The sequence below is a fragment of the Varroa destructor genome, unplaced genomic scaffold (genome assembly GCF_002443255.2).
Source record: "Varroa destructor unplaced genomic scaffold, Vdes_3.0 BEIS01000005.1, whole genome shotgun sequence".
In the NCBI taxonomy this organism is placed as follows: Eukaryota; Metazoa; Arthropoda; class Arachnida; order Mesostigmata; family Varroidae; genus Varroa; species Varroa destructor.
The window spans coordinates 14,691,199-14,698,412 of record NW_019211458.1 but is presented as its reverse complement, the minus strand read 5'-3'; the positions used below and the strand labels follow the sequence as shown (position 1 = coordinate 14,698,412).

At 41.1% G+C, this 7,214-nt stretch overlaps 1 protein-coding gene across 1 annotated transcript; it reads right to left on the bottom strand.

Moving 5' to 3' along the window:
• Positions 1-2,982: 2,982 nt before the first annotated feature.
• Positions 2,983-5,034, bottom strand: LOC111251784 (GMP reductase 2-like). The gene is made up of 2 exons (XM_022808797.2): positions 4,740-5,034; positions 2,983-4,338 (listed from the first exon to the last, which is right to left on the bottom strand). The coding sequence occupies exon 2, from the start codon at positions 4,298-4,300 to the stop codon at positions 3,209-3,211; it is 1,092 nt and encodes a 363-aa protein (XP_022664532.1). The 5' UTR covers positions 4,301-4,338; positions 4,740-5,034; the 3' UTR covers positions 2,983-3,208.
• Between the last annotated feature and the right edge of the window lie 2,180 nt (positions 5,035-7,214).

Sequence of the window (7,214 nt, the reverse complement as noted above, 5' to 3'; positions counted from 1 at the left end):
TTGTCTCAGAATAACTCATTCAACAAATTTACGAGCAAGAGATCATAAGTGGGTCTTGCTATTGGGACTGTTGATGGGAATTTCTGATACAGTTGATCATGTTACGAGTTCACTTAGAATGAATCATCTGATCAGAAACAGAATTATCTTTGCACAGGGCTGATAACTCAAGTAGGTCGTATAAAGAACGGAGACCCTGAGTCGCTCGATACTAAGCGTGAGGACCAATACACCAGATCGAGAGACTGAAACAGTAAACACAGAAATTCAGGCCTGACTATTAAATTCAGAGTGTGTATACCAGCCACTTTATATATACAGTTTGAATAATTATAACTTCATCTTTATAGACATATCATTCATGTTTAAAATGGAAAAAAATACAAATAAACAACTTTCCGATTAATACAGTACTGATAATAATGCCAATGCTTCATTTAGCGGCGTTGCCTAGCTATGCTCGTTAAATCTTTGAAGGTCGTCAGTTTTCCGACGTCAAGTTAAGTTTTGGAAAAAATTCGATTGGCATCAGTTCTAGGGCACGAACAGGATGTTTTATGAAACCTCTTCGTTCAGCCCATTTATTTAAAGATATCACGATAAGAACATATTTGATCATGTCGAAAATAATATTTGGTATTTTCGTCAAGCCCCTTCCAACTGTTTTTGCAGAAAATTTATATAATTTACACCAGTTACTGCGTTGCCGAACTAGAACGGTCTAATGAATCCTTTGCTTAAAATGCCGCACCACATTGAAACTGTTAATAAATTTACATAGTGTTCATGTGTAACAGACGGACTTCAATGTCCCTTTTTTCCCAAGCACCATTTCCAAATTGACTTTCTTCGGTCATTGTCCATTCGTTCCACGACTTTCACGATAATTTTCCCGCACGTTTCTTTAAACACCCTAAACAGTTCTATCTTTTCTTCTATCTAAATTTGTATTAATTAATAAAAGTAATAAATAATTAAATTTTATTATTATTATTAACTACTTATTGGTTGGGTAGATGGATCCACCTGAAACTACATGCAGTATTGCTTTTATATACATTTTAGAGTAAATTTTCTTTATAAAACTTAACCGGGCCCACCTATTATTTATAATAGATCATCTCTGAAAAGAGAACTAACTAGAAAACCTTACATACATTTTTTGATGCCCTATATATATATATATATCTCAACATTCATAAGAAATAGTACGTCTTGAATATTCTCGATGATAACGTCAGTCATATCCGCGCAATACGATCCATACAAGACGCCTGTCTGAGGTCTCATACCTCCTCGAATCTATTCTATCTTTCCTTGTCTTACCGACGCAAAGCTGTGGCAGCTGATGACGAACTTATAATATGATGACTCAATGGGCAAACCTAATTTTCATTAAAGGGAAGCCATTGTGTACTATGGTAACATGTCAAAATCTACACATTTTAATGAAAGTAAGCAAATTTCTTTACATTATTATACAGACAATAACAAGACGAGCTTATGGATTTATTATTTATGATAGCTTTGCCAAGGAGGAAGCATTACATGTTAGTAAAAATGCTTAATTACTATCTACGTAAAGAATTATTTAAAAAAAATTAGTAACTAATCAGCAGTTACTTGGGCATGGTGGTAGTTTTTTTAATATATATATATATATATATATATATATATATATATATATAGATCTTGATAATTTCAAAATGAATTATGCAGTCCAAGATTAATTTAGCGTTCAAATATAAAACAATATGACATGATTCGTCTGCGTAAAACACGGAGCACAACAACGATAATAGATAGGATCTTGGATGATTCTCCGATACGGATCAATACCCAGTTCACTGCGTCTTCTTTAGCCATCTTTTCAAATATATAAGCATCAGACATTTTTTTTTAGTTGACCAAATCGTCTGAAATAACCAGTGCATCAACAATACCAAAACGCCGGTTCAGCAGTTCCAGGACACTTCGAGAGAAAAAAAAGTCACGCTCATCTTAAGCGGATTTATTCTATCCACTCGTGATAAAACTAGTATCTACTTGTTTGGATTCTTGGTGCTATTTTGCAATTCGCTTTAATTAGTAGCATTGACTGAGGTTTTTTCCAGTAACCCGACTATAAAGCATGTACAGCGACCAGCTCCTCTGTCTGGTCACAGTGTGGCAACAGAATAGACGTAGCTCTGCTTCTATCAGATCACTCGACGGAGCCCTACTGGAATCATTTACTGTTTTTTCCTCGTTTCTCTATATATAACATTGCCAGGGCTATGACTTCGAGTAGTCCACGAATTCTGATATATCCACGACCTCGATCACCGTTTACTGCGTGATAAAAAGAAAAGAGAAAAAAAAACGAAAAGAATTTGAACGCCCATAAGTCACTAGCACGATGGCAACGTTCGATCATCGATCGGTCGGAACTTTTTGGCACTATCAGTACCTGTAAATGAGCTGTTGATGGCCATTGATACCGCTGTCTCGCACGCGCAACAGATTTTTAGTCTGACACTCAGCCACAGCCGAACTGGTAACTTGAATAGAAATAAAACAAGCCTTGAGCAGCGTTCAATGTTCGAAGCATCACCAATCATGAAATTGAACTTTTTAAAGCATTTTTCTTATATGTTGAAGAAGCTGCCTTAGCAAGAAGTGGTGGGTCTCGTCAGGGGCAGCAAGTTTTCCTTATAAACAAACAAATAGAACCTGACCCAAAAGAAAATTTGTGTAAATAAAACCTGGAACAGAACGACCTACAAACATAAACAGACTACATAAACTACATAAACAGAGCCAAAATAACACGTGCAAATAATAGCTATGGGTAGACTATTCAATCACTATCTCATCTAATCTGCGCAACAACGCTTTGGAATAATTTCGGTACTAGAGCTATTTTTAGGTCTTTGAATTTTTTTTTTTAGGAAACTCATGTTACTATGTTAAAGTTACACTATCTTCGTATATAAAAACACATTTGCTTAATGAATTTTATACAATCCTTACGAATTATTTATTATTAGCGTCGTTTTGTTATAAACGTTAGCCATATAGATATGTTGTTGGATAATGGTCAGCATCCTACAACCGCAGCAACGATCTCAAATGTACGGTTTTCGCCTGTCTTTTCTTTTAGATTCTCAGTTGTAAATCGTTACGTCTCATTCTTTGAACTAAGTTCTTTCAGCTTGCTCATTTGTGGCTAATTTGGTTTCGCTGTGTTAGTTTTAGGGCATGGCTCGGGATCAATCTCTTGTTTGGAAAAAATCTCGTTTAGTTGACGATTGACCCGTATAAATGTCGTCCGACTGGGTAGTTCTTCGAGCTTTGCTGCTCCGGCATACGTACAGGCACTACGGATACCTCCAAGAATTTCTTTAATTGTCACTTCGATGTCACCCTTGTAGGGCATCTTGACAGTCTTGCCCTCTGACGCGCGATAGTCGGCTACGCCACCATGATACTTGTCCATGGCGGTTGACGATGACATGCCGTAGAAAAGCTTGTACTTCTTGCCCCCCTCCTCAATGATCTCTCCGCCACTCTGGTCATGACCGGCCAACATTCCGCCCAGCATGACGAAATCAGCGCCAGCGCCGAATGCCTTGGATATATCGCCTGGGCAAGTACAACCCCCGTCGGAAATGATATGCCCACCCAGCTCATGAGCTACCTCGGCGCATTCCATCACCGCGCTTAATTGCGGATAGCCTACGCCAGCCATTTTGCGAGTGGTGCATACTGAGCCTGGCCCAATGCCGACTTTAATTACGTCGGCACCAGCGCGAAGCAGATCTTCTACTCGCTCGCCCGTAACAACGTTTCCAGCTAATATGATATGCTTGGGGAATTGTTTGCGAACGCGTTTCACGAATTCCGTGAAGGCGTCGGCGTAGCCGTTAGCGACGTCGAGACAAATCGTTTGAATTTGCGGCACTGCCTCGACAATCTTTTGCAGTTTCTCAAAATCGGCGTCTCCCGAACCGCTCGAAACGGCCACGTGGTTAAGAACCTCGGGGTGTTCATTAGCGAACTTCTTCCATTGCTCGAGCGAGTAGTGCTTATGTACAGTGGTGTACATATTATGCTTGGCTAGGACGACGGCCATTTCGAACGTGCCAACCGTATCCATATTGGCAGCGATGACAGGTACGCCGCTCAGCTGTTTTTTCGACTCACGGAACTTCATCGTGCGATCCAGCTGGACCTCGGCGCGTGTCTTCAGCTTGCTCCTCTGCGGCCGAAGTAGAACGTCACAAAAGTCCAGCTTGATGTCGACGTCGATTTGCGGCATCGTGCGCAGAGGTTGTTCCGATTTCTCGTTGATGTCTTCTAGCGACGGACACAGTAAAGAACGTCGAAACAATAATAATAACTAGGCAATGCAAAGAAATCCGCGACCGCGCACCGCAATGCGTGGCACAAAATTATCCCGACTTTTCAATCCAAACTATTGCTGACAAGAACTCTGATTGTTGTTATGAGGCCCCTATTAGCGCGAAAAATCAGTTTTACTTTCACTGGCATTTCAACCGAAAAGAAACAGAATCAAATAACGACATTTGGTAATTACAAAGCAGCATACATAAGCTATTATCCGCTGGGCACCATGAGCTATTTGTTATTTGAGTCAAACAAACCAGTAACCATTACTAAACTCTTATTTTCAGTGGCTCGAAACTGTTAGCTAAAGCGATTTGATAACGAGGTATTTTGTTTTCGATTTTCCTTACTTCAAGAGGATGCGTACGAGAATGAGTGCACCGAGCCAACATGCAGTCGCGCTTCAGGGATTGTGGAAGACCAGAGCGATCAGGTGCAGGTAAGTTGCGCGCTCACAGATCTTGGCTCTTGCAGTTATAGAACAGGGCACACAGAGCAACTTTAGCAGCCAGCAAACAATCGTCACTTGTTATTGCAAGGCTCTAGTAGCACGTATCGACCGATCCTACTGAACACAACATTTAAACAGCGCGTGTTCACCTTAGCCCGACGCCGCCGCCTACTGAATCTTATAGGCAAGCGAGGCAAACAGACCGGCTGAATCTGATGCGGTGATCGGGAAGCGTCTGCGACCATGAGAGCAGCCACCACCACCACCGCCGCCGCCGCCGCCGCCGCCGCCGCCGCCGTCGTCGCATAGGTACCAACAGCAGCGTAGAGAGCACGAGAGCCCGGAGAGCGAGGGAGGGGCAGGCGAGCGACGATGACGTCACACGGTGCAATGTGCGTGTTTGTATGTATAACTGATTGAATGGGTCGCTCGGCTGGTCTCGGTTATCTATTGGTTTGCGTGAATGGTTAAGGGAACAAAAGACATGAACATCTGAGAACGTGTATGTTTACGACGATTTGGGAGGTCAGCATCGGCGCGCTCAACGCGATCGATATAAATCGGTACGGTTCTTTGGATCGCCGTATCTATTATTGTACTGCTGGCAGCTTCTAGTTACCGTCGTTTCTTGGCGTGCTTAGCAGTACGAGCCGTACACCGTATTATATGTGCAACATGAGTCTGGCCGTTCAGCTGTTTACTGGCTAGACGCTAGGGGCCTTTGTGAAGTGTGGACGAAAAGCAATACACCAACAGACATGTATTTAGTTGTTGTAAGATAGCACTGACTATTTAAAGAGTGACTTCGGTTATCGGGAAAAAACAGCATTTAGACACATGGGATGCGGAAGGTACATGACGGTTAGCCAAAGTGTGCGCTGTCCGCTGAGGAGCCATCTCAATAAGGCCACATAATCACGATTCGATAGGTACCTGACTTGTTAGATTAATGTGTACATGTGAAGTTCGATTAGAGTCATTGGTTACATTCCGTTCTTACATTAGGGGAATGGTTTAGAGTCACAGTGATGCTGCATGTGGAATGTCATCGTGTTGAAGAATGACGTTACGTAAAAAAAAACATCAACTTCTATTATAGATCGAGTCACTGTATGAATAGGCTTAAAATGACTATTGTCCTGAAATGAATTTCCTGAGGAAAGAAATTACCACCATTGTCACAGCTATAGGTGAGGGCTTTTTTGTCCCCCTTTTTTGAAGCCCTCAGTATTTGCTAGAACAACAAACGTTCGACTTTTCCGTAGACCAAATCCGTGCTATTTTTTCGTCATCAGCGCTCGGTCGTGTCATGTTGTCAGCCTCATCGCCTGTATGTACGCTAACCCAAGTGGAAGCGAAATGAATCAATGATAGCCACACGACAAAATAAATGAAAGTGACCATAGCGGCGGGTGCTTCCACCTTTCCTGTTTGGCCGGATTCATGCAGGCTATTGTCGGCCAAAGTTACCATTCAACGTCAGAGATAACGACTGTTCTATTGTACGTAGGTAAAGAGCCCGCATGGAGCCCCAGACAATATACAGACAAGATCTCAAATCATTTGTTCTTTATGACATTTGCTTAAATGCGAAATCGGCAGTAAGACTCATGTTAAAAATATCACTCAGTCAATCTAATATTAAAGGTACTCTCTGCCGAATTTAATCATTTGTGATCTGAATCAAGTTACGCAGTTATCAAGTGATTGAAGAGTTGTCTCCGCCAATCTTTAAGCGATATCAATTTTGAGAAATAATTCCTATCACCTTAGATAGCGGCCGCAATTTGTGTGCAGCCCACCGTCACAGAAGTGCTGTAATGTCCTTTCTACATAGTTTAATTTTTTCAATATGTAACTTCCGCACACGTGAACCGTTTCGGTGAGGAAGAAGGTGAAGTCTCTACAGATAGGTCATATCGTCGTACAGCAAGGGCATTCTCTGCGGTGGTTTTACTCTTTTCATAATAAATAATAAAGTTCTAATAAGTATACCGAACAAATTTTTAAGGGAACTAATCGCATCGTCGATACGCATACGCGTTAATTAATACTTCTAGCGTAAATAAAACCGTTTAATTCTCGTTTCAACATAGCTACCATTCACGTTTGACATTATATTGTAATATATAATAAGTAAAATGTAATATAGCCTGTATATACTAGTCGATTGGTAAGTCCAAAAAGGTACTGGTCTTGATATATTACGGTAGGATATGTTAGTGCTAAGGTCAAGCAACTTCGATGGCTGAGGATTATCTACATACCTTGTATGTAACTTAGCACATAAACAACTTACAAGGTAGGTTGTTTATGTGCTCCGTCTGATGATTAACTTACGGATTATTATACGTAATCCGCTTATAAATGGCTG